At 39.5% G+C, this 27,715-nt stretch overlaps 1 protein-coding gene across 1 annotated transcript in view; it reads right to left on the bottom strand.

Moving 5' to 3' along the window:
* DAPK1 (death-associated protein kinase 1) overlaps positions 1-27,495 on the bottom strand; it is a 62,379-nt gene extending 34,884 nt beyond the window's left edge. The window contains exons 1-4 of the mRNA XM_014936114.1: positions 27,428-27,495; positions 12,706-12,927; positions 2,094-2,232; positions 71-200 (exon numbers count right to left, since the gene is read on the bottom strand). Coding sequence (XP_014791600.1) covers positions 71-200; positions 2,094-2,232; positions 12,706-12,927; positions 27,428-27,495 — 559 coding nt within the window. The remainder of the gene's footprint in view (positions 1-70; positions 201-2,093; positions 2,233-12,705; positions 12,928-27,427) is intronic.
* Between the last annotated feature and the right edge of the window lie 220 nt (positions 27,496-27,715).

The following is a 27,715-nucleotide window of genomic DNA, read 5'->3' as shown; positions in this document are numbered from 1 at the left end:
CCAAGCTAAGCCACATACACTGTTTCACAGACTGAGAAATAAAAGTTAGAAGAAACAACAGTTTTCTCACCCACAAACTCTGGTGTTCCGAAGATATTTTTGAATTCATTTCCAAAGTCAATTTTGTGTGCTAAACCAAAGTCAATGATCTTGATTCGAGGCTTTGGTACATTCCTGTCCAACAACATTATGTTTTCAGGCTTTGAGAGGGAGGAGAGGGGGAGAGAAAGAGAGATTATACATAGGTACAAAATATCTGATACATATCAGCATTCTTCCGCACTGGACATTTCTCTTTACCTCTCTTCAGCCTTTTGAATTGTGTCTTCAGCACAAAAATCCTGTTTTTTCCTATTACAATCTAACACATGCTAAAAATTAACTCCAGTAAACTAGGATTTCATGTTCATGACAAAAGCTATGATTTCCACAAGGCAAGATTTTACTTCTTGTAGATACAAGTTAGAGTTGATACATGGATGGGTCCTAAATGAAACATGCTGGCTTCAGTAAAGACCACAGTCCCTATGCTATGGCCATTCAAGCAGTGCTAGGAGGTTGCAAGAAACAAAGCCCTATAAACGACCATTTTGGGCTTGGTTAACATTATTCCCTGAAAGAGGTTTCTTTCACAATGCACAAGCAATCAGGGAGGCGTATTTTGTTCCCTTTGGCTCTCTGAGAGAAACTTTAGGAATGGTGCAGCTCCCAGATTTTAAGGCTGGGCGCAGAAGTGAGACTTACTGGCCTGTAGTTCCCCGGGTCTTCCTTTTTTCCCCTTTTTGAAAGTGGAAGTTATGCTTCCCCTTTTCCAGTCAGCGGGAGCTTCATCGGGCTGCCATGACATTGCAAATGTAATGGAAAATGGCTTAGCAACTTCATTCGCCATCTGATTCAGGACCCATGGACGGATTTCATCAGGTCCCATGGACTTAGGTACCTTCCTATGGTACCTTAGCCCACTAGCTGGCATGCTCTGAAGAGTTCCTGGAGCTACATCAATCCTGCTCACATTGTTAAGGATTTCTGGAGTCATTAAGGACAGCTCTTCATCATCACCCTTTTTTTACCTTTCTTTCCCAGTCACAGGAGCTGAAATGTGCAAATGCAACTTTTTTCCTTCCCTCCCTGCATTTCTATTGCATACTTGAATTGTTCTGCGTACTTTAATTCATGTATTCTTGGTATCCTGTGTAAGGATGCTTTATTACAAGCACGTTTACATTCCATATTGTAAGAAATGTATTTCTTACTAGATTCACAATTCTTGTCTCCTGCTGTCACACAACGTTACTGTAGGTAATGAAGATGAGACTAGAAATGGTATCCTTAATCTGAAAACCATTCCCTTCCCTATCTCATCCCCAGAACACAGCACCCTTTTCAGAAGTGCACTGCAATACAATAATTATGCCTCCCTTTCCTGTTAAAGATGTAGCTGCTGACTTCAGCAGACTTCAGGAAATGTTCAGATCTCTACCTCTGAAAAAAATCTTACAGAAGAAGAAATTCTGAATCAAAACATTAAAAAAGCAGTAACTGAGTTTAGATGCAAAACCTGTCTTCTCATTACCAAGAGGATGCAACAAACAGTTAATCTAGAAACAAACAAAAAAGCCCTGAAAACTAAAAAGAGGAAATTATCTGTTCTGTCTGCTCCACAAGAATCTTTGTACTTAAGCCTGTACTGTTTCAATTTAATATCTATAAATAATGTTCATGTGAACATAAAATGCATACAACAGAAAAAAAAAATGGTGAAAAAAGGCCATCCTGTTCAGAATGTTTCATCCATATCCCATTTGCATTCCATATAATCATAATCACATTTTTTTTTCAAGATTGCTTCCTCAGAATGGTTTCATTTCATTGGAAGTCACCATTTTCCATGAAGAATCTCACATTAAAAACAGATAGGAGCTATTTATGGTTCAGTAATTTCTTTTCAATGGCTGAGGTCTCCCCCATCTACATAAGCTACCAAAACAAAACTAGAGACAAGATCTGCATGATGGCAGATTTGTGGCTAGTGTTATATAGGACTTCAGTGGATGTTGCTTACAGTTGTCAAATTTTTTATCTGCTCAACGTACCTTGAGATCGAAGTGGGCAATTTGCAGCGAGTGGAGATACTGAACACCATTAAGTATCTGTTTGAGAAATTCTGTGGCTTCCTCCTCTGTAAGAGATTCTTTCTCAGCTAAGAAGTCGAAGAGCTCTCCGCCTGCAACACTTGAAGAGCAAAAGCAGAGTTATTAGTGAGCTTATTTTAACCAACAGGTTCCTTTTGCTGTAGATGTTCTCAGTCCAGTGCTGAAAAGGATCCAGATGCTTTGAATGTTGTATCACAAAATAAGAGGAAAATTACTTAATTCAATACCCAAAACAGTAACTACCCTTCCTCCCCCTGAAAAGAATACAATAAGAAGAGTCTTTTTTTGAACAAAAAAAAAGTTTTAAAAAACCAAACACATAGGGTTGGCTGTATCTAAATTTAAATGAAATAAAACCCACCAATCCTCTGAATGCACATTTAAAAGAATAAAGTTAAATGTGAAGTAGGTATACTCAAAGCATACTAGATGGGACATCTAGAAAATAAAACATGAGTTAGCTCATACTACCAGTAAAACATCAGATTTCCACCGCCTTTATGGAAAAATATAAAATTTAAAGCTTTCTTTGAAATAGTTACTGGTAGCTGTCCTACTATTCAGTTTCTAAACCCCACAAAGCATTCAACTCTTTGCAAATATATTATGTTCTTTGAAAAAGCGTATTACATTCAGCACGTGTGTGGTACTTGAACATTACCACACCTTTCCTACAAGGAAAAGCCACTACTGCCCTTAAGAGTATTTCCAGTAAGTGTTCTAGCTGCACAGGCAGAAAGAAGAGAGTACATAAGCACACCTAGACTTTGCATTTGAGGTAGAGGAATAAACTGAAGACAACCCTTTTCGTAGCTCAGTCAGCGGTCTGGCAGGAGCGATGATAATAATTTTCAAGAGAAAAAGAGATACTGAAGTGAAGTAAGTAGGAAACCTGTACTTCAACTATTCTTAAAAAACAACCAGTTTAAGGACATATACCGGGATGACTGTCCACTGGGAAGAACAGTTTTTCCTGTTCATAAAAGCAGTATTGTTACATAGAAATGTCTTAGAGACTGTAAAAATGGTCATATTATCTGCTATATTTTGCAGATAATTGATATTTTAAAAAAAATCAGAAAGTACACCCTAATTTATGTTGCCTTTCTGTAGGGAAAAAATAATCAGTTAATGATTTAAAGTTCTGCTTATGAAAAATAATGGGATTAAGATGTAACAACAGCTAAACACTCTGGGCAAATTTCTGGAAATACATTTGACTTCTTTATCATGTCTACTTTTCAAGAGACTTAATCTGCATTACTGTAATGCAAATTGCATGAAAAGTGTATTTTAATGAGTTCTTGGAGCTTTCACTGAGCTGCCTAGACCATAATGAGAGTATTGTTCTGAGTATTATTTGTGTTGTAATATTTTCTGCATGAAAGCAATTATTGAAACAAAGTGCCATTAAATATAAGAATTATAGACTGGAAGGAAGAGAGGTCATTCTAATAATCTATTTTTTTGTTGCTGTATAGACATAAAAATGGAATTCCTAAAGATTAAATACAGTTCATTATTTTACAGAGGCTTGTCAGAACCATCTTTCAAACGGATACACGTGCATATTCTCTCATTCTTTGCTCCTGACTGAATAAAACATCAGAAGATTTTCGGGCCAAGGTCCGTACCTCTCTGCAGCACTTTGTGATGATGAGCAGAAACCTGGGTGGTGACACAGTGCTGGCATTTCTCTTCATTGCCAACCACCGGACTATGGGACACAGAGGTCACATGGAACTTTTCCCCACGTGTTTCCAAGTGGACGTCTGCTGCAGTTGCCAGCAGGCTGTTAAGTGGAGCATGGCCGTGCCACGTGGAGCAGTCCGACCCACTGTGGCTACTTCCCCAGCCACGGCAGCAGCCACAGCAAAACCCAGCACCTTTACGCACTTGGTATGGTTTGGCACCAGGCTGACCACCACACAGCCTGGTGAGCCAGCAGAGCCGGACCCTTGGATGAGGAAGAGGTTGAAAAACTGCACCCAAACCATGGTTATCCAGTCTGCTTTTCAGGTAGATCACCCATCTGGTGAAAGAAGTCTCCGTGAAACTGACTAGCCATCTACGAACAGCAGCATTGATTACACACGTTCTTTTTAGATCCAAAAGAAAGACTTAATTCCCAAGGTTTACTTATTTTTGAGATATCTATAGAAAGAAACCTAACTGCATTTCTTTAAAATTGGAAGAGCCTCTTCACATTCAGCTGCTTCTCATCTGCAATCATTCTGTTTTGTGTAATTTCATATCCCAGAAGTTTAGACCACATGAAATGGCAAGCTTGATGTAGATTAATTTTCGTGTATCTCAAAGATGCATTCACATTTGTGAATACTTAATTGCATGAGATCACATATAGTTCTTCTCTAGCACTGCTGAGTCTTTGCCACAGATTAGCTGTAATGCCATTTCTTTTATGAAAATATCATAGGCCTTGTAATAGTGCGAAATAAAATGTTGCTTGTATTTCACAAGTAACATACCCAGTGCTTGCAAATCTTGAAACTGGGGTTCAGAGAAGCTAATAGGCTAAAAAAATACAGGTTTTTTTCCCTGAAAATTGGAAGTTAATTAGCAGAAGTGCTAGATCTTTCCAAAGTGTTGTGTGCTTCTTTAGAGACTTGGCAGGCCTTGCGTAAGGAGTAGGTGACTCAGGAGGGACTGGATGTAACACCCTCAAAGCTTTGTTCCAGAAGCAGCTGGGCCTCTGGTCTGCAGGACATTTGTGTGCCTCTTCATGTTCCACACCTCACCCTCAAAGCCTAGGGGGAGATCCTACACGGGTTCATCTCAGAGAGCAGGCCGTGGTGACTTCTCCAGTCGGTACTCCTCAGCTGCGGGGGCAAGCTCAGTACCCCATGTTCTCCCTTTGGGTGCTGCCACTGCCTGCAAGCCCAGTGCCCAAGCAGCTTCTCCTGCTGTTTACTTTTACCGGCAGGGAAATAAGGCATGAAAGAAATAGGGTTTTACGGCAATGACGAGCGAAGTGTTAAACTAGCACATATAAGATGACGTGGAAGCTCCCAAAAGTCTGGCTTCCAGGAAAAGTCCCTCCGCTCCAGATGGCCTCCAGGGGCCCTCCTGTACGTGGAAGGGCTGTGACACACGTCCTCATGGGAGCTCAGTGATGCAGGTTGTGTTTTTAGCTCTCGGAAGACTGCTTATTCCCAACCTTCCTGCCGACTCTGGCAGGTCTGTTAAGCTGTACCACCACAGATATACAAATATGGTATTGCTGCACAGCAATTACTTCAAGCAAGTCATAGAGGATTAATACAGGTCCACACTCAGCATGGAAGATTCACTTCCACAATTAATTCACTGGATTGTACTGCCCCCAGGTCTATCAGCAGAGTCTTCTTTCATAGATTTCATAACCAGATCACACACTGAGCAACACTAGATGATCTTGACTGGGCTTCTAGATAGCACATACAAGAAACGGGGGCCAGAACAAGCCAGTAAGACATGCAGAAGACTACATAAGCTATTGCAGTCTTCACAAAACCCCTGAAATGCTGATGGGTTTTCAAATCTAGCCCTGTGCCTCAGCCAAGATAACACAGTTCCACGGTAAATAAACACTGCACATTTTACTATCCCATGCTCACCTTCTGAGGTTGAGCCAGAAGCCAAGCAGAAAGCCTCACTCCACCAAGTACCCGTGAACATCTCATGCACAGAGGCAGTCTTAACCTAAAGGAGATGGGGCAGACAACGCGACACATCAGCCCCTATCACTGATCTTTCTGAAGGTGAGTTTCTCCCAAGAAGTACACTGGTTCCACCTCCATTACAATGCCTAGCCTTGTTTCTAAGTGAGCTTCGGGTTTGCTGGTGCACAAACACCCTGTTGAGATCTGTCTGAAATAAGACCACTGTGGGGATTTCCAGAGCCGTGCAAACTCACTCCCAGCCTGTCTTTGGGGGTCGGCAGGGTGGCCCATGCAGCTAGTGTCTAACAGATTGCCACCAGCCGGATAAAGATTGCTTCCTGAAGGGAGCAGAGACAAGGGGTTCACCAAGCGTGAGTGTTTCTTCCTGTAAAGCACTGTGGAGTGTCCGTACCCAGTATCCCCTGGACTTGCAGAGCTTCCTTCTGCTCCATTTCTCTGTTTGCCAGTAGGAATCACCAGACAGCTTCCTGAGCAGTTCATCCGTGCCATTACACAATTCTGACCTCTGAAGTGCTAGCAAGTAGATGATGGGCAATAACTGTACTCCTTCAGATTAACAGAAGAATCTGATTACAGTCAAGTCACACATAAATTCCTTTACAGCTGCAAAGCCTCTATGTTCACCTTCTAAAGCACTAATTCTTTAACGTTCCTTTATCAAGTCACAGTCATACTTTGCAGTCATAATAGGTTTTGCTCAATATTTTGCTCAATAAAATAAGAATTTGATGGAGGTCACATCTTAATCCTAAATGGCATATTATATTATTGATCATGTTATTTATTGCACAAAAAGCCATAAGGGCTGAGTAAATCTATTTTCACTGTTATAGCATGACCACATTTTGCATTGCTTTTAAGTAGCAGAGCACATGTTTTTAAAAATATTGTGTAGAAACATTTTGGCTAAGAACAAAGCTGGTATGTGTTGCTTCCCTGGTATTTCTAGGTAGAGGTCCTAGCTTTCCTGAACTCATACAAGTCAATAAAGCTTTTGGGTCAGCTGCATTCTTCCTTATAAAATGCAATAGTGGTAAAAGCATTTCCCAGCCTTACTGAAGGGAAGGCTGACAGATGTGTTTGCAACCCACGTTATCTCCCTCTGGGAAAGAAAATACATCATGCCTGTAGAAAAAGGATTTCTGGATAGTGCTTTTACAACTTGCTTTCTGAACTATGCAACAAAACTGATCACCAGATCTCAGAGGAAGAGATCTGGAAGAGAGGTTCCCTCAGAGGGGAACCTTCCCAGGGAACTTGGAACCAATTAACCTCCAAAGTCAGTGTGGTTACCTTGTAATGACTCAGTCATGTGCCATGTTGATCACATTGCTCACATTGTAATAGCACCTAAATGATAATTAATGATTATCTAAGGATTTCTGATGAAGTTAAAAAAAAACACAAACCCCCAAAACTAAGCCCAAACTCCTTATTTGAAGAAAATTACCTAGTAAGTTGAAGTCACAGGGTTAATTTACTTTGCTTAGATTTCAAACCAACATAAACTAGTAAAGTTAAGGAAGAATTCCAGAACCAATTTATTCAATTTTAAAGCAGATTCAATTTGATAAATTATCTGAATTCTTCTCTAATCAAATAATTTCTTCTGTCAACTTGCAAAACAAATGTTTTCACTAAGGATTCTGTGGTCAAATGTCTCTTGTATGACTCCTTGCATTATTTCGAAACAGAAGTTATCAGCCCACAACTAGACTGAAATATTGCTACTTCTGTTTTATTTAAGGTTAAGGAGTTTCACATCCACTTCATTTCACAGCCTTTATGAATTGTGCTGTTACCAACCCACTCCTCAGAAGTACAAAGTGTACCAAATATTTTGAAAAAGCAGCACGCCTCGTTACATCACCTACCTGCTCAACAACATTATACTTGGTTTTTTCTTTATCTAGCTACCAGAAAAATCACAGCATGTTACTGTGTCACTATGCCTTGTCATTTTCATTTGTCCAGCCTCTATTAGAGACATCAACTGTCATGAAATCCTCATCTTAGTGTGCCTAAATTCTTCAATTATATTGAAAACGAAGCATTGGCCTTAGAATGGCCAGCCAGAAGAGAACACAGGCACCAAAAGATTTAAGCAGTTAACACTCCCGCGAATCTTTCCTGCACCCAAACACGGCTGTCATTTAGGTTTTCATCACTGAATTTCCCTAAGTGCCCAGAGGTTGGATGAGGCATATGGTTACCAAAACTTCAGCACAGTGGAGCGCCTTAGTATTTTGGTCCTGCCTCGGATGTTCAAATTTAACATACGAAGAGCATTTGTGTTTAGCATACAGGATCACCATGCATTTTGCTCAGGGGCTGGAGAGCCCAGAAGCCAAGCGCTCTCCCTCTGAGACGGGCTCAGTGCATAGAACCATCACACTGGCTTTTCCTTCTTTTCTGCCCTGTCAAGCCTTCATTCTTACCTGACTACAAGTCCTTTGTGCATCTATCTGCAGGTCTACCATTCAGGATTTTGAAGTCAAAAGGTAACACAACATCTACAAGCTAGCAGTGCAGAGCTTGCTTACCTGCTGTTACATCCCTGTAAGCACTAATGATTCAATCCCCCTCTCAAAATTCAGTACCAGGCCACTCAAAACCAACTTTCTCACGACTTACAGGCAAAACTAACAAAAACACCTGAACTATTTCTATCAAAAGACAACTAAAAAGTAAAGAAACTCTGTGCAGACTTCAAGCTTCCTTGGAAGCCAAGCTGTCATAAATGTAACAAGTTAAATTAATTCTCCAATAAGAGAAGAGGAATTTAAAGAGTTCATCCTTATTTGCTGTTATTTAATCTTCAATGAGCAACCCATGACATCATCAGAATTTTTTACACGGATCTATCATCCTCTTCTTGCTCTGTTCTCTTTTGGTCAGTATTATGAAGGTACCAATAACATCAAAACTCTTTCTGAGACACTGGAATTCAAAGCACCAAATTTTAAAGAAAGCATACAGGAACTAACTTTTTTTAAAAGTATAAAACTTAGTATTTAATGCACAATCTCTTCTAAGTTAATGTAATTCCTCTCTTTCTAAGCTAAGACTTCCAAAACTTTCTTCTCTTTTTTGAATTTTAGAAACAGATATCCATCATTCAGCACTATGACAGAAGAGCTAATGGTCTTAAAGATTTCTAATTCAGAAATGAAGATACAGTTTTTTGCAGAGAAACATACGAATACCTAACTCCATCTATAGCTTCCCAGGGAAAAGTCAGCTATTGCAATCAAGCTATTTTAAAAGCTGAGACCATCTGCACTACCTTTGAGGATTCTAAGGAACTACTATATAATTCAGGATAAGGGTACTTATTCTTTGTAATTGCACCCAGAAACCATAATCAAGTCTCTACAAAGCACCACTTACTGAGTGTGTTTTGTAGGTCTGCAGTCTAAATGAAGACATAATAAAGTCTACAGAAAAATAAAATAGAAGAGACAGAGATTATGCATCTAAGGTTACCAGCAGGCCACAAAAGGGGAACCAAGCAGATGCAAAATGTGCTTGAGAAACGAAAATAATTACCACTGTGCAACAGAGGCATATGTGTCTTCAAGTCTGTGAAGTCTCACAAAGTGATGTCTTCAGCAAAGCCCACTGCAAATAGCTTAGTATTGCTAACATATAGCAGAGACTACTTGCTGTAGCTGGAGACAAAAAAGTACTACAAAATAATGACTATTTCAATTATTTGTGTGATAAGAAAAAAACCCATTACAGTTTAATGCTAGATGAGGAAGAGACAGTGTCCTCCAGCTGATACGTATTATGCACAGCATTCCTGGCAAGATGATAAACGAGGCCAGAGAGTGGGAATTTCAAAGGTTATTTCCAAATCGGCGACATACTTGCCACTGAGACCTAGAAATACAAAAAAATGCCCAATTTCTCTAAATATACCAACAGACTGTAATAAAGAAAGGCTATTCAAGGATATCTCATGCTGCTGAATCTTTTAAAGAAGCATTTGATTTTAAAAGTTTCAGAAATTAAATGTATTTTTTTTGTAGTCAGTTTCCTGACAAAGGGTAGTTGAGAGAAAAACCTCTGAGCCCCTATGTGGAAAAAGCTGTTTTGCATTCAGTATTCTGAGGACCTTACCACTGCAATTATTAATGAACTGTCTACATATTTCTGCATACAGATTGCCACCTTGAATACTGTGCTGGCTGATATAACATATGCTGCAAGTGAATGAAGGGAAAACTTCTACACTCAGAGAAACTTCTGACTTCTCACTTCTACAATCTGAGAAACAGATGATCGATATGCAGAAAATTGTTTAGGAGGCTGCATGCAATACTGGAAACCTCTCGGTGAACCAGGGGATAAAAATCAATAGCGAACAGGCAACAGATGCTGTTGTCCCGAGACTGTGGTCCTTAACATCTACTGGCAGCCACCAAAAAGGGCAGTTGCAGTGGCCTGATGTCTCTAAGCCACAACTTCTATGAAAAACAGAAACCAGAGACACTTTTCCCTGTTGCTACTCACGTTATTACATTCGCTTAATAAGAAATCAGTGTTCCTTCTGGGTTTATGTTTTGATATGAACTTCCCATACATAGCTGGAATGTTGATTTTTAGTTTCTCTCTAAATTTTGGAAATAATAAATTACACAGAATCCTGTCTGTATGTGGTATACTGTCTCATCTTATAGTCATAAAGGAACACAAGTCCCAGGAACAATGCTGTGTTCTAATTTGAAGGAAAAATGGTCACTTAGGATGGATTCTGAGGACAGCAAAACAGACTATTTAATGAGCTCTCAGCTTTATTTCTCTTTTCTTTGAAGACGTTCTCTGAGAACATAGAATGTCGGGGGAGTAGGTCCCTAGGCAAAATGTGAACATTAGAACCGTAAGAGAAAGGGATTACATATTTAAGTGTCTAAGCATGTGATTAAAATGACAATCTTTTGCCTTTTCAATAGCTTTACATAATATCACAGTGACTTTGAGAATTACAAAACTTTACAGCCATTAGTATATTCAGTTTACAAAGGTATCACTAATGTGTAATCTTTTCCTCTTTGACCCTCTAACTAAACAAATGTGATACCCCAAATAGCACTTCTTCAACTTGAAAAGAAGTTTGGAAAAGTGAAAAAAAACCAAAGTCTTCAGCTGAAACTTACTGGGGATTTTTAACTAGGCAAAACAATTAGCTAAATTGCAATGCAAACAGTTTGGTGAGCTTCACACTGTCAAGCTTACAAAATATTAACACCCATTGGGAGAAGCAATATCTGTTTCCATTCAATAAACGTCACTGGGTACACACAGAGACACACAGCAAAACAGAGCTGCCACAAGAGCTCCTATCTCATGTAGAAAGGGGGGGCTGGGGCAGAGTGGCCCCATTCCTCCTATTGCTGTCCACCATTACTGAGTCCTCCTCAGAGCTTTCCAGTCCAGACACTGGCCTTAATTTCACCTGGACAGATTACAGAGCAGAAAGAAAGCACTGCAAAACCAGTGATACACTGACAGTAAGGTTATAGACAGGAAGAATGTGAGAGCTAGTATCAAGTGGGTACAGAGAAAGCATCACACTAATTTTGGTTTGTATTCATGACACATTTAAAGAATTCTGAACAAAAAACAGAAGTAGATACTCTTGAGAGAAACATAAGGAAGTTTTACATGACACTGAATGATAATTTAGCTTTTTCAAAAAAATCCTTGCTTAAATTATCCAAAGTTGACAAACTAATACAAGTGTATACTTATGGAATTAAAAAACCAACCCAGATTACAACAAGTATTACAGTAAACAATCACATGCTGGACTAGAAGTGTAAAAATACGTTCTAATATAACAAAGCAGTATCATGCATATATATACCATAGCAAAGGTGAAACTCCAAAAGCTATTTTCCAGTTTTCTTTTTAAATCTATACATGTGTTACTGAAAGCATGCAGCACTGAAGTATACTTATAAGGTAAGTGGACATAGCATTTGCCAAAGCTAAACAATAGGAAGACATATCCTGTACAAAAAAAATCACATGAACAGCCAAGAAAAGGACACAAGTGCTGCCCAAGCTTCTGGCACCAAATCACTTGCTTGCACAAAATATTTATTCTAAAGCACATTTGACTGATACAGAGCAAGTATGGCAATAATACAGTGTCAGGCATGCAAACAATGTGAACACATGCAAGCCCCACCAGCAGACACTACCAAACTGTAATGGGTGAGTAATGGTTAACTTCTAACTTGCAATCTTTGAGGAACTTGAAGCCAGACCTGAAACAATGCAGAAGTGTTCTCTGCCGACATATTTACCTCAATCCATTAACAATAACCTTGCATGAAAAATAGGAACTACAACAAGGATATGAAAGCTCAGTTTACATTTCACCAGGACAGAACTGGGAAAATTCTGTTCTCTGTTATGTGGCTTAAAAAGAGCAAAAGCATTCAGTTATGCTACTTTACACCAACATAAAGCACAGTAAAACTTGCTAAACTTACTTCCACTTAGAATCTCTATTTCCTTCTGCTGTTATCTCCAAATCAATTTATATAGCTCCAGGTTATTCTTCTGGATCCATAACATCAAATAAAGTACCAAGCAGAAAAGATTCCTAAATATGCTGGACTTTTTTTTAACCTTTGCAGTGCATTTGCAGTGAAAAATATGTGTAGAAATCAAGAAGCTACAACTTGGACTTAAAAATAAAGAATTCTCAGGCTATTACCTATGTTCTTTAGGGGTGATAAGGAGCATCCATTAAATTTGTGCAATTCTCAGAGAAAGTATTTTTTTTAAAACAAACAAACAAACAAACAAATAAATATTCTGTTACTCCTCCCCAAGTCTCTAAAGATACTTACAGTTCCAGAATAAGAATGACATCTGTTTTGTTCTCATAAACATCATGCAGCGTGATCACATTAGGATGTCGAATCTCTTTTAGTATGCTGACTTCTCGCTCGATATCTTCCCGGCTGACTCCGCGACGGCTGGATTTTGTTCTCCGTTTCTTGATGAATTTTGCTGCAAACTGCTGACCAGTGCTTTTCTCACGGCATTTTTTCACTACAGCAAACTGCCCGCTTTAAAAAAAGAGAATAAAGATGAGTGTTTAATTCAAGGAAGTTTAGAGCTAAGAGTAACCTCTATTTACTACTGTGGGGGAAAACAGCTGTACTTCTGAATTGCTGACTCAAGTGCATTACTGGTTTTTATGCAATCTAGAATAATACCTGAAGAAAATCCTAGAGGAGGCAGAAAAGGTAAGTTAAGCTCTCTCTTTTACATCACACAAAATGTACATACATACTTATACACACATATTTCAGCATATCTGTGAGTAAAAGACAACACCTGTGTAGACCATTGGATTTTTGACAAATATGGGCATCAGGGAAAAGTAATGGTTTCTGGATTTCTCTTTCCACATGCATGCTGAGGATAATTGTTTCTGATCTGCAAGACAGACAGTCCTTAGTTTCTTCCAATCTATATCATCAGTCAATATTCACTTTCTTCTATGTTCAAGTTTTGGTTTCTTAAAGTTTTAAAAATAATCCTGTTTCAGGACACTGCTTTGGTTTAATTTTTAAAAGCACTCACTAAATACAGCAATATCAAGAATTACAGTTATTGTATCATTTTGTTAAGTAGGAAGACTTTGAAGGTGAGAAAAGTACTGGGGAACAAAAGCCTGTGATTGTGTTACAAGCCAGAATAAACTCCAGGAAGCTGCTGACTCCAGCACATTATCACTGATGTATAAGCCTGTTGCTGCCAGATGGATGTACACACTGGTTCAGATCAGAAATCTCCAAGAATCTAATGCTGACTTAAAGCAAGAACAGTACTTCTAACAATGCTGAGTTTTCCTTTTAGGTTTTCTTAATCTCTTGCTGAGGATTCTCTACCACTTCTGATCTTGGTTTATCTCACTGTACAAGGAATTCACAGAACTACAGAGAGAATTACCAATGAGAAAATCTTCTGATTAACTGGATAAGTGGTGTCCCCCAAAGTAGACTAAGAACAGTGGTTAAATCAAAGCTAAGCCTTGAGTAAGTTACTTCTTAAGACGTACTTAAGTAAGCCTTAAATAGGCTTGACTATCTACACAATGATGTAACATGTAGGCATGGGTAACTTCACCCGGTACCAGGGGGGCCCCGGGTGCCGTCAGCAAGTGGCAGTATCATTAATCGTGGTTGTATATTTCTCAGTCAGAGTTATTGCTGTTGTTTCTTGCTCCTTTTGCTGTTCTGTTAAATTGCCTTTGTCTCAACCCATGAGTTTTGCCTTTTTCTTCCAATTTTCCCCCCACGGTGTTGGTGGGGGCTCTGGTCTGTGCCAGTGGCTGCCCCCGTGGTCCTTTGTCACCATCTGAAGCCAAACCACGACAAACTGACAGAGGGACCTCTAGGAGGACCCGCAAAAAGGGCATCACACGATGACAAAGTGCCAAGTGGGAATCAGTGAAAGCTACACATCTCATGCATGAACTCAATGCACAATACTACTCTATTACTAGAGAATGAACATGTGCCAAATACACCGACAAAGTAATTAAGCAATTAAGGAATGCATGACAAATACAAGACGATAACTGATCAGCAACAGTGTTATTCAATAAATGAAGATAATAAAATGCTGTAAGGGAATATCACACTCATGATTTTTGAATTCAGAGGGGTGAAGAGCTGAGAATACTTTATGCTGCTGGGTCACCACTGCCACCGTTACTACGCTGACCGCACAGAGAACCCTGAGTGACAAACTGTCTTGAACTGGGATATACAATTGGGCAAGGCTAAATAACTGTCATCTGCAGAAGGCAGGGCAAAGACAAATCCTCTCCTGTGATCTCCTGGAAAGGGCCTCTAGAGTAGCCACCACCAGATGGGAAGCCTTTGAATGCAGCCACAAGCAGTGAAAGGAGTAAACTCTGACAGAAGTACTCAACAGTCTTAAGTTTTATTGGTTGACTTTGTTTTACTGTAATCTTATGATCAGTATTCAAGTTTTATTATTCATTTTTCATGAAATCAGTTTATGAACTCGTAAAATGACTTTGTGTTGCATGAAAAAAATCCTTGCCTTAAATTCTGGGCACCCATCGCCCCCAGTTCTGCACTAAGTCATCTATGGCCACGGTCACCAGACGGGGCCCAACATGTGATTATTACAAACAGCCTCAGACAGAGCACTGCTTTCGAACACATCATATTCTCTTCCTCATTATACGTAGGCTGGAAGACCTGCTTCACATGCCTAAACTTGGTCAGCTAGTATTCTCTGAGATGCTCTTGGACACCTAAGGCATGCATACAGGACTGAGAAATAAGGCACAAAACCTCTGGAAGATCTGTGTCACCCTACTTTGGCTGCAGAGAGCTAGACAATGTACATCAACCCTCCCTGCTTGCTTCAGTTCAAGTCCACAGTGCAATGGTGGCTTTTGGTTTGGTCTCTGAGCAATTTCACCCTGTGGGACAGCAGGCCAGAGAGAAGCAGGCACTTAGGTCTTGCACTGCCGCAGAGAAACACAAACGGCGTCTTCTGGGCCTTGGTGGTGGCATGGTGGTTAAAAGCAGCGATTCTCTCACTTTCTCACCCGCAATGTGCACATCTTCACAGAGGTATTCAGCTTTGTTTAAAGAGCAACCAGCTTTTCAGAAAGTTCACAGTTCCAGAGAAACCACAAAGTCAGGCAGTAGGCAGACGGAGGAACCACCACAACTCTGAACAGCTATTCAAGCTACTTAAGGACTAGAAGAAAGTAAAAATCCATTGCTTGCCTTTGGGCCACCTGGCTGGCTTTCAGGCTAGAAGCCTGAAATACAACCACCTGGTTGAAGAATATCCTGAGCTTTCACAATTGAATATAAAAATGTTATCAGAAGACAAATACATTGTTTAAAACCACATGACCTTATAGATTGGTCTTATCCACAGTTTATTATGATCTTAGGCTCCAGAAACCTTTGATATTGCTCAGGACTGCAAGAAATTATCAACTAACAGTTATACAGAGTAAGTGCAGTTATACACCAAATAAAATTCTTATTGTTGCTGTTGTGGTACTCAGCACATAACCCCCTAATTAGCTGTTTGTTATTAAATGCTGCACATGCAGATTACACTACACAAAAGGGCTATTTCATGCCTGGGATCCCTAAGCCACACTATTTTATAACTCCCTATAAACTCCTGTTTTAAAAGTAGAGGAGAGGTGTAAATCAGATGGTGTTTACTGGGCTTTAACCTGTACAACTGCAGCGACAAACTGTTACAAGTCAAGTCTGTGTGGGCTAACATGTTTATATCCAGTAATATTCTCCCACAGATCCCACAGCTTCAGAACCAGCATTCATTCATACAGCATCTTCGAAGGCAGAAAAGCCCTTTAGTTTTTTAAGTTCCCTTGCTTTTTTCATGTGTGATTTAAAATGAGTGGGGTCAAAAAAGGATTGCCACTTTAGGAGACAATTAAACTGAAAAAAAAATTACAAAAGTAAATCATAAACTCACAATAAGGTATCTGACATTGTTTTTTTTCTGTGTGGCAGAATCAGGTTAAACAGCCAAGAAGGATGACAGCTCAATGTGAGAACAAATACTTCTGCTAATAATAGTAATTTGTTTTGTGATCTCTTAATTCTTACCCAATCAGCAGTTAATTACTATCCTAAATCCACTCTTTTTGGGACACTTGGCATGGTATCTTCACTTCCAGTGATTTTTCAGGCTAGCTTCAGAACAAGTATTGAACCCATTACCTGATCATTAAATGTCTCTGTCTTCTTTACATCATAAGACAACACAGACCGCCCTTTGCAATACAGATATATATATATATATATATATGCAAAAGTTATGCAAAAAGGTAATGGAATCCTCCACCCTTTTTTGGTTCTGGCTTAGCAGGATCACAAAACAACTACTCATTAGCATGAGTTACGGACAGTTTTAACTTCAGAGATGAACGTTTTTGAATGAAAGGGGAAAAAAAAGTCCTTTCATTTTTTCCAGAAGGATGATCACAGTGATTAGAGGTGTCAGACACCCCGTATTCCTCCCCCGGTCCTCTGCAACAGCTCTTCCCAATTAGCTCTTCTGCGAGGATTGAAACTCTTGCCCCAAGAACCCTCCAAAGAGGTTCAAGCTGAACACAGAGATGCTCAAGTAACCCTGAGGGACCAGTTTTCTAGTATTTATTGCCACAATAGCACAAGCATGGGGCAATTCTCTGTGCCATCTTCTGAGGACTGCATTCAAAAGACAAAGTTTAATGGCAGCAGGGTACAGGAATAAGAAAAAGGTGTTGCATTGACATCAGAATAGTAAGATGTCTTGGTATATCTCTGACACTTAGCCACTTTTTTTTCCTATGTTAAAAATTTGGTATTCACTACTCAAGTCTGAAAATGTGATATATTAAGATCCAACTGCTTTTACTATTTGCTTGACTGCTTTCCTTTTTTAAAATTATACTAATCCAGCAAAAAGAGACTTACATAATACTATTAGATTAGCCCATGAAAGAAACTGCAAATCAACCATAGAGCCATTTATTTTCCCCAATGAAACAGCTACTAGCAGACTGTGGACATCTCTGTCTTTAGAGATCTGCAGCAGAGAAGGCCAATCGAGCAGGTGATTTCCTCCCCCAGCAGCATCTCAGTATCAGTAAGCTGTATTGGTCACCACCATCACACGCATACTGCTGCCCGTCATCAAGGGCATCTGAGCTGCTTCTGCTAATAAGGTTATGCATTGGATTTGTGTGGCAAGATTTTGGTAGTGGGGGGAATTATAGGGGTGGCTTCTCTAAGGAAATGCCAGAAGCTTCCCCTATGTCTGACAGAGCCCATGCCAGCCAGCTCCAAGACAGGCCTGCTGCTGGCCACAGCCAAACCCATCAGTGACAGTGGAGGACCTATAATGATGATGTATTTAAGAAGGGGGAAAAAACTGCTACGCAACAGCAGCCGGAAAAAAGTGAGAATGTGTGACACAAAAAACTCCGCAGACACCGAAGTCAGTGAAGAAGGAGAGGGAGGAGGTGCTCCATGGAGCAAAGCAGAGATTTCCCTGCAGCCTGTGGTGAAGACCATGGTAAGGCAGTCCTGCTGCATGGAGGTCCACAGTGGAGCAGATATCCACCTACAGCCTGTGGAGGACCCTAGGCCAGATGAGGCTGATGCCTGAAGGAGACTGTGACCCTGTGGGAAGCCTGCACTGGAGCAGGCTCCTGCCAGGACCTGTAGACCAAGGGAGAGAGGGGCCCATGCTGAAGCAGATTTTCTGGCAGGGCTTGTGATCCTTGTGGGTGGCACCCCAGGCTGATGCAAGTGAAGAGACTTAAGAGGAAAGAACAGCAGAAACAACGTGTGATGAACTGAACACAACCCCCATTCCTCATTCCCCTGTGCCGCCTGGTGGAAGGAGGAAGAGAAACCAGCAGTGAATTTGAGCCTGGAAAGATGGGAGGGATGGGGGGAAGATGTTTTTAAATATTTAGTTTCTATTTCTTATTATGCTACTCTGATTTGATTGGCAGTAAATTAATTTTCCTGAGTTGGGTCTGGTTTGCCTGCAACAGTAACTAGTGAGTGACTGTCCTTATCTTGACCCACGAGCCTTTCATCGTGTTTTTCTCCCACTGACCAGCTGAGGAGGAGGAGTGATAAAAGTGGCTTGATGGGCATCTGGTGTCCAGCCAGGGTCAACCCACAGGTGAACTCGCACAAAATTCTTCAGTGAGGCAGCAGGACCCAAGTCTTTTTCAAAGGAAAGGAAGACTTCTCCACAAACTGTGAATCACAGAAATATAGAATGGTTTGGGTTGGAAAGGACCTTAAAGACCGTCTAGTTCCAATCCCCTTGCCATCAGTAGGGACATCTCCCTCTAGACCAGGTTACTCAAAGTCCCATCCAGCCTGGCCTCGCACATGCCCAGGTATGGGGCATCCACAACTTCCCTGGGCAAGCTGAAGTGTTATAGCTACACTAAGTCCTTTGGCACCTTCTACTTCAAGCAAAACATTTTCAATTCAGATGCAATGTCAAATTGCAGACAACCTCTTCCTCCTTCCTCTCTCCCTGTTTATGGTCTTGCAAAAGACAATAAACTTTATGAGGCACCTGAGAGCCTCTCTTGCATGTAAACTCCCTACAGTACTGCAGCTGAGAGTCACTAGCATGAAGCGTTATACTTAGCCCATTGAGAAGATAAACTATTATCAGCATTAGCAGGGTGGGGTAAACCACAGTAAACAGGCAAATAGAGCACTCCAAGCAGATGTGACTGCGAAGTGGTGGTGTTTCATGTGTTCCACGCTCAAAAGACAACCTGTTTCATGAGATCGCAGTTTTAGTGCTAGCTACTAGCATTAGGCCTGCAAGGAAAAAAACTAATTCGTTGATCTCAACAGATGAAGAAACTGAGATATGCTAAAACAAGATAACTTGCCAGGTAGTTTCTTCAAGCGTGCATGCACATCTTTTTTTATTCCCTGGAGGGCATGCTAGGGAACATAAGGGCCCTTTCCCCAGATCGTGTCTTTAATTTTGCAGCAAACCAAAGAGGACAGGCAGACAGTGAATGAATGCAGAACTGACTGATAAGCTTGTACCATATTTATTTAGACTCTGAAAAGTCAAAAATACTTGAAGAGTTCTTTTTTTTTTTTTTTGCACACCTTGCCTTGCCCTGAAAGGTTTAATTCTCTAGCAAAGATGCTGAGAGTATGCCAAAAGGATGGTTTAGCTGTAAGCCCTCCAAGAACCAGAAAGCTTTGAAAAGAAATGGCAACCACCATGAAGGTGAGAATATCCCAGGACACATAGAACTGAAGGATTCATGTAACCTGGAGAGACCATTAGGCTGTTTGCTTGCTTGGTTTTTCAACAGCTCTGGCAAAGCAGTTTTGCAGGTAAGTAACAAGTTTACACTTCAAGTGCAGGCACAGATCTCCCACTTGACAGTCGAAGTGTCTGCTTTGCGTCCACAGCAGAGAAACACACTTTCACAGTCCACAGTGAGTCTAAGACAGCTGAAATCTGATGTTGCACCACAGAAATCATCATCTTTTCCAACTACTACTGACATAGAAAAGCAAATATGAAGGACTTCATTAAACTTGACCATGAAGCTATAAATAATAGAGCACTGCAAGTACAAAGGCAGAAGAGGAACACACGTTATGCAATTGTGCTGTACATTTCCAACAGGTACAGAGTTTAAAACAAGTTGTAATTCATGCCCATCAGTAGAGTGCATGCTGATACACTTAGGAATATTTTGGAAAAGCAAAAAGGACACCAAGGAAGGTGAAGGAGAGAGGAAAATCAGACAGATTTATAAAGCAAATGTAAACAAATGTACTGACAACTGTTACGTCATAACTTCTGACTCTCTTGTTATGCACAGATGTGCTTATACACTTCTGAACTCCTTAACTGTCTCTCAAATTCCCTTTCCTTGTTTCTGATTTGAGTATCTTTTGGTGTCAAATTACCAAGTTTCAGAAGCACCCTGATCCCACACAGAGACCCAATGTATGCGATGATAAAATAGTCTGATCATCTTTCAGTACGAATACTTCATTTCAACTTATTTTACCAAAACATCCAAAGTTTAAAAAGGACTTCTTCCCTTATGTAGTATTTTAAGAAAAAAAACAAACTCAACAGCTTTTAAAATAATCTATAATATTACTCTATGAAATACTTCTTGTTAGAAAAAACATTGCATTATCAGATATCATTTTTTGCCTGTATAGTAATCAGCTAAAACCTTTGCTGTACTGCCTATTCAAATACAGTTTTAACAGTGTAACTGTAAACTTATTAATAAAAATAATAGAAACACTCATATTATTTATAACAGAAGGTATCGCAAGATGAAGCAGTCAGAATTTTAGGTATCAAATGGAAGAAATGAGGTTTCACTGGAAAAAGCAGGTGGACTAAATTAACTTTTTAAGCATACCCATAGCTATACCACCTACCCTAACTTTGTATATCTGAAGTCAGATTGCAGGAATGACCAGAAAGTGAAGGATCACAGAAGCAGGGAATTTGTTTAATCTGTTCTTTTCTCCAGCATTTTATAAGCTCATGCCTCACATTTTTGTGGTTTGGTTATTTTAAAAGCAACTTATCATGCATTTCAGCTTATTTATCTCCTGGAGAAATCCTTTTGTGCTGTCAGTCTCAGCACATTACACTGATGAAAATGGAGGTCTCTGTTCTTTTCTGCAATTTCATTAGGCTGCTAACAGACTACGCTAGATGTTTACTGAGCTTACAGAAAAGTGATTTTTCAGTCTCTTTGTTGCATCCTTAGAAACCTAGAGGAGCCGCTAGTCCTAAGGGAGGGCCTAACAGCACGATAAAGAACTTTGTTTACTGTTTATTATTATTTCTTATTTTATTTATATTGCTCTGAGTCATGTATGAAAAATTTTAGAGGAAGAATTACATGGGATGATGGGCTAAGAGATAGAAATACAGAAGAATACTTCTTTATCTGTGTACATGTATGTATTTGTATCCAGTACCGAGTGCAAGACTAGGCCACTGTCTTCATGATACCAGTTATTATAGTATTACATTGCTTTCCTGGCCAAACATTTAAAAAGGCAAATGAACCAAGGGTGTGACTGGCATTGCCCATACCATTACCCACGTTTAGATTCAGCCAAGATCTCATTTCACTGAACACAGCTCCTCAGAACAGTAATTGCTGTCAAACGCAAGCAGATTAATCAGATAGCTCTGGCTGACTCCGAGAAACAGGGATGAGGAGAGCTAGATTTGGAATACTTTTAGTGTATCGTACCCACATGTTGAAAGAAGACCAGGCACACCAGTACACCTTCCCATGGCCTTTCCCCAATGCCCTCACCTAAAGGAGAAGGGCTGATCTGCTTGGGACCTTACGATTTCTCATTCTACTCAGAGAACTATGACAAAAATTTCCCAATATAGTTAATGTGAAACAAGTTAAACTGCCGGAGCATGCATGCATGCACACACCTGTGCATACATTTGCTGAGCTGAAAAGCAGTTATTGACTAGTACAGTCCATCATGCAGAGATGGTGGAAAGTGGATCCTACATATCAGCAGTCTGGCAATAAACTTTGACTGCAGATGACTAAAGAATTGTTCACAATTAGAAACAAGGAGTTTAGAAAAAAAAAAAAAAAGTAATCTCATGATGATTAGGCTTAATTTTGTGAAGTGGAAGAAAGGACAAGTCAAAAAAAACCCAGCTCTTTTACTCCTGTTTACATGCAATACATGTTAACTCTCTGTATACTTATGTCACTATTTCTCTATACATCATGACAAGAACACCGTAAAAACAGGATACAAAAATAAAATATGACTGCATGATATTTTGTTTATAGACTATTTTACACACACTATACTGCGGAGTGACTTGATAGATATTTGGTATATTCTATCTTTGTGAGAAGTAACTGAGTTGCTGCCCTTGAAAGGGTTTTAATTAGAAACGTAACACCTTGAAAAAGAAATTAAAGGAGCCAAAAAGCCTGTGACATTTGCATCATGCTGATGACTTTGCCTGAAGGTTAATGCATAGTCCTTGCCAAGTATGGCTGCTGCATAACTAATTGAGAGTTCGGTCCTACCTTTTATCTGAGGAGGGCGCCTTTATGTATTTTCACTTTAAGGAAGGCTTTGTTTCAAGTCAGGACTCCAAACTGGATGGCATTTCAGCATGCAAAATGTGTTCTGACTAGGTAAGACCAGATCTCCCCATGAAGTTAATGTGTGTCTGCTCTGTGCAATTCCCGAGCGTTAAGCATATGACCTCAGAGTAGTGAGAAGAGTGGAAGGAATTACAAAAACCAAAGCTAGAGATGCTTTATTGTTTGATTCAATGTGAAAACAGTTATAAAAACACATGAAAAAATAGCAGCATAGGTTCTTTTTGAAACAGAGGCCATTTGTATTTTCCTTACATAGTCCACCTCCTTGACATTTAACTAGATGTGACCGAACTGTGGCTTATTTCATCACTTCAAAGTGATATTGAGTCATGATGTATCACACAGAGTAAAGGAAAAAGCAAATAGTGTTGAAGAACACTTTCATTACCCAAAATAAAGGCAAAGATATTAAATTATAACCAAGCATTAGAACAGAAACACGTATAGCAAATTTAATATAAACAAATCACATGAAGAGCATCACTTTGGAAGACTTACTCAACATGGAACACAAATTTGTCTCTATTTAAAGATACCATTGGTCACAGTTAAAAATGAGGAAGAATAATACGGGAGTTACAGCAAAGAATGGAAAGCTCTGTACAAACTAAATATGAGTCTTTTGTATATACAATACCTCAACAAATATTTATTATCTAAATGGAGCTGCCACACAAAGCACGTCATTGTGAGACACAATCAAGGCTTACCAATGCATTTCATCATTGTGTAAAAATACAAAATAACTAAGTTTACCAAGACTTTACGTAAGAGTTAACATCCATAAACTCAAATTGGCAGATGACAACTCAATAACGTGAGAAAGATTTCAGCAAGTCCATCAGAAGCTGCTCAGAAGAAAATGCTTTGCAAGGAAGATGCATCTTAAACCCTCTGAACAGCCCATAAGTGTAACCTCTGAAGCTGCCTGTGTTTCTATATACTTACAACGTAACTCAGTCTTAAATTCAGCTTAACGCTTTTATTGATTTTTCACCTTTTTTACGGGTAAGAAAAACTTCCCATGACTGAATTTTCCTCAACTTAGATAGCTATAAAATGATGTTTTGTTTTCCCTGATTACCTTTGAATTTCTTATGGCATTAAAAATAACCCTTATAATTTTCTTTCCTAGCCAACAGAAGAAGATTTATACAATTCCGATGCAAAATAAGTGAAAAAATCCATATGTGAAATTATTACTTTATGATTGAGACATGATAGAAAACAACCACATACAAAGTGTTACATAATATGACAGATACTTTAGAAGATTTAAGCATTCACACAGAAATTTTCAAGCTACTTCTCTGAGTAGCATTTCCCTTTTCAGCAGCAATACGATGGAGTAATTTGGGTAGCACTTCAAGATGACTGGAAATACCTCCCATCTGTTAAATGTAATACTGCTATTTACACTCTGCTTTCCAGTGAAAACCTTTCAATAAAATGTTATATTGCTTTAAACACTCAGGTGCAACTATGTCATGAGTTTACTCCTCCTCCTGATTAGAAGTAATGGCAGGGACAACAAAACCAACAAGTCCAAGATTTTAGAGAGTCTGGAGCATGGTACCTCCTACTTTTTCCTTTCTTCCATCCCAATCGTGAATTATCTCCTGGTTACAACACATCTGATGAATGAGCCTGAGGCTTCCTGTCACCAGGTGGCCCACTATGGACACGTGATGAGACGAAGTGCAATGTGCACCACGTATTTTGCTCTATTGATAGTAGTCTTTCTGGGTCAAAGTTTTGCAATACAAATGAAAACCTGCTTGTCTGCCTTTCACTTTTTTTCAAACACTGATTTTTGAATAAGCTGCATGGTTTCATAGGCTATTTATCTCTGGTGTTCATCATCTTCAGCCCTCTTCACCTCATTCACTGAGTTCTTTTAGTAACATTGAAAGGTTTCCCTCTCATTATTTACACAACTGTAAACCCACTGTATTTATTCTCCCTTAATTCCAGATTTTTATAATCCCCACCTTTGCTTCCAACCTAAGCACTCTCAAATTCACCTCTCCTGTACCTCACTGGGTCTAGGTATTTCAGCCATTGTGTCCAAAACTTGGAAAAATTAAGAATTCCTCCTCACTCCTTCCAACTCTGCTCTCTTCTTTACTGCTGTGCCTACACACATTCAGCTGACTCCAGTGGGACGTCCACGTACTCAGGTCTCTTCCTGAGGCACAATTAAAGAAATGCATTATTACTCCCCACAAAGTCTCTCCTAGGAGAGATGCCTTTCTCTGAATCACCTCACCCTCTTGCTGCATATACTGTGTCCTAAGCACAACACTTGGTTTCTTTCCAACTTGCCTAGCTTAACCTTTGCAATAAAATGGCAAAGCACATCAAAGAAACAGACTTGGGAAAAAAAAAAAAAAAAACAGCAACCCAACCCTGACAATTATGCCTCCTTTCTGGATTAAACAGAGTGCTGCACCCCCAACATGGTATTCACACTTTCCCTGCACCTTTAACACTCAGCAGAGCTTATTTACTAAGAGAAAAAAAATTAGTCAGAACCTATCAAGTTCTCAACTATGGATGTTTGAAACTGTGGATTCATAGCACATACAAGTTAAAACACACAGTTTTAAACATGTTCTTTACTATAATCTAAATGAAAGAATAAATACTAAACTCTAAGTTAATAACTTAAAGCTTCCACATAGCTCATATTAAAAAAATACAAATTTGCTACTTTCAAAGTTATTTTCTCTCTTTTACCTAAACTTAATAATCTGAGTAACACTTGTAGCAAGTGCTCTAAGGAATAAATAAAAAATAAAAACATGTATGCACAAAGTCTAAATTTAACTTAACAGCTAAGTGGCAGATGGCACATCATGTGGTTACACATCAATCTGCAGCATTGGCAGAAGGATTAATCTACAAATCCTGCTGCATAACCAGCACCAATATAAAATGTATTTGCCTGCCTTCCTCACTCCCCTGTATTCTCTCCTCCTCCCCATCCCACATGCACAAAAAAAAATAATTCTGTTCCTTAGACAATGGTATTCCAGTAGGAAATTCTTGGACATTTACTCTGTCTGCTTTTGGGCCCAGGCCAGTCCATTTTTAAGTGCAGGCCCATTTGAAGTACAAACCATCTGAAGTTCCTGTATTTGCCAAGATGTTTCCCTTCCAGGATTTTTCTTATCTGTGAAGTTTCACATCTCTCTTATAATTCCAATCCGTTATTCTTCCAAAGATGTAAACGTTATCTCCACTGTTTTGCTTTAGGTGTTTTAGCTCCTTTCTCTTTCACCCCCAATTATTTTAAGTATCGGTATCAACAGTCTTACCGTAACTGAACTAAATACGACAATTATCTGAAAACAAAGGAAATTAATTTTTCTTTGGCTTACTGCATGTAGGCTCTAACTTACAGCATATAAATAATTTTTAAAAAGTTATTCGAAAGACAGAAAGGGCTGGGGCATTCGTATGCTCTCCAATCTGAGTGCACAATACAGACGCAGCAGCTGGGGGGAGAGAGAGAAGAGGGAAGACAGTGACAAGCATTTTTTCTTAAACCATTTTTACCCAACTGCCTGTAAATCTGTAACGTAACATGTAACACTCCAAACCCCCTTCCTTCCAGGGAAAACAGAGCCTGTGACGCAGCAACTCAATCTATGCATTTTTACGTTGAAACATGCTGAACTGAACATCGCTGCTCTTTGCTACTTTGGTATGGGTTTGTTTAACAGGAAAAATACTTCATTTTAGAACTTTGTGCTATAACAACAATCACAGTGTATTGTAAAAGCAATGGATGAAAACCACTGGTGCCAAACCCAACCACTTTGCTCCTTTCATTAAAAACACAGTGTTTTCTTCCATTGCTGGGATTTGAAAGTGCTGTTTTGCAGCACTAGAGAGGGCAAATTTGGAGCACGATCACTGAGTAATTACACAGGCTCAGGTTCAGCATGCATTTTATTCACGAGTGCTCCATGAGGAACAAGAATAAGGCTTCCCGTTAGACTTTCAGATGGAATTTGAGAAGAGTCAAGTCTTTAGAGGGCTGATTGCCTAACTTCTTCAAGAACTTAAAATAACAGCAGATCACTGAAAATTAAAAAGCTTGTATCAAATTGATAAGAGAAATAGGTACACCATCATTTTAGTCATCTATTGGCTCTCTTTAATGGTCTGAACTAAAGTAACACCACTGCCACTATTTCATTTGTGTTCCAGATTCTTAGTGATACTGACTTCCTCTCAAAAACCACCTAATTTTCCTTGCACAGTTTTTAAACACACTTTCTGCCTATATGCACTTACTTTGACCCATCATGAAAAAGCCAGCACTATGCGTTTAGTTAAGAAAAGAACATTAAAAGCTTCATTTTTCAGCGTTAGTGCTGCTATGCAGAGAATACCATAAATGTTTTTTCTATGCTTAAACGCAGTAGAGTTGTTCTTCTTTCGAAGCAGAGACACGGACTGATTTCTAGAGATGTCATCATGTTCCAGCTCTATACTTCACATAAACAAGCTTAGTGTTAAAAATGTGCATTTTTTTTTCCAAATGCTCTAAATCTGTATTTTACTCGACATGGGTAGAAAAATTACTGTGCCTTAAGAAAGATTAGGGAGGATGCAGTGATCCAGATTTATGGTCATTTGAACAAAAGGATCTCTGGAGACAGCAGCACTCTGCAGCATCCACAACTTACCTGAATCTGATGATCTGGGATTCAGACTTTCGTACTTCCAATACTAATACAACCTACTTAAGGGCTAAGTTCCTCGAGCGGCAAGACATGCCTTGCTTTCACTCCAAGTTGTGTACTTAGGATGAAAGATTAATCTACTCTGTAGCTCCTAAGCTTAAACTTGCTGGAGAAAGCTTATGCACAGCAGGACTGGGGCTATGCCGCATGGCCGCATGTGCGCAGGCAGCCGTACATCTGAACCGGCAGCTGTCTCTTGCTGGTCTTCTGAGGGCACAAATGCCTCTTCTAACCCTGCTGCATTTCTGCCAGTGGATGTCCTGCATAGAAATCCTCTTCCATAAGCTTCGACACTTTGATTTTTTTCAACTTGGTCAGTATTTTGAAGCAGTCCAAAATCCACACGTGTACTTCGGTGACCTTTATGAA

The sequence above is a fragment of the Calidris pugnax genome, unplaced genomic scaffold, assembly GCF_001431845.1.
Source record: "Calidris pugnax isolate Ruff unplaced genomic scaffold, ASM143184v1 scaffold2, whole genome shotgun sequence".
In the NCBI taxonomy this organism is placed as follows: Eukaryota; Metazoa; Chordata; class Aves; order Charadriiformes; family Scolopacidae; genus Calidris; species Calidris pugnax.
Note: the sequence above shows the minus strand (reverse complement) of the source record. Positions and strands in the feature narration are given on the sequence as shown.